At 53.0% G+C, this 762-nt stretch overlaps 1 protein-coding gene across 1 annotated transcript in view; it reads right to left on the reverse strand.

Annotated features, from left to right (window-relative positions):
* ARHGAP19 (Rho GTPase activating protein 19) overlaps positions 1-406 on the reverse strand; it is a 125790-nt gene extending 125384 nt beyond the window's left edge. Inside the window, exon 1 of the mRNA XM_006157399.2 lies at positions 267-406. Coding sequence (XP_006157461.1) covers positions 267-406 — 140 coding nt within the window. The remainder of the gene's footprint in view (positions 1-266) is intronic.
* Between the last annotated feature and the right edge of the window lie 356 nt (positions 407-762).

Here is a 762-nt window from a genome sequence, read left to right on the forward strand (position 1 = left end):
GTGGCTTAAACTCACGCCAGGTGCGTGTGCGTGCATGCCTAAGATCCCCAGAGGAGAATGGAGGAGAGAGGAGTGTGGCGTGGCCAACCCCCCCCCCCCGGGGGATTTCTCGCCTTCTGTCTCTGTCTCTCTCTGTTTTTCTGGCGAGCACACACACCCTATAGCAAAAACCTCTCAAAAAAAAAAAAAAGTCTGAACCATGTGGTTGTATTATCTTCTGAAATAAACTAGAATTAAAAACAAAATGCAAAACCGGAATGACGTACCCAACCAGTGCTGCCCTCTGACTCACAGCTCCGTCCCAGGCGTCCAGGTGGACACGAAGCCTCTGCAGACGGGAGACTGCCTTCCTGGGACAGCCACAGCCAGCCTCAGCAAGCCCGAGACTCATCTCCTCCTTTTCCATCAGGCCTGGTCAGGGCAGTGCAGGCATGGAAATGGGAGCTCTGCGTGGGTTCGTCCTCATCGACCCTGAGATGAGGTCCCGACAGGGCCCTTCTTACCCCCGTTATCAAACCATGAGAGATGGATTGACCCCATCTTTGCATCTCTTACTTCCAGATTCTTGTTCTAAATGTGGAACTGGCTGAGGCTAACAGGACCCAACACCTGTCCAGAGGCCCTTAATTCTCTGCCAACCCAATCTGACTTGCAACCATAAAATAATCCCGTTGCTTCTGTGTCTTGGTCCTCCTCAGCTTGTGGCAGCATGACCAGCCTCTGACTCTCTGTCCTCACATGGTCCTCTCCCCTGGTGTCTCC

This window comes from Tupaia chinensis, unplaced genomic scaffold, assembly GCF_000334495.1.
Source record: "Tupaia chinensis unplaced genomic scaffold, TupChi_1.0 Scaffold000539_1, whole genome shotgun sequence".
In the NCBI taxonomy this organism is placed as follows: Eukaryota; Metazoa; Chordata; class Mammalia; order Scandentia; family Tupaiidae; genus Tupaia; species Tupaia belangeri.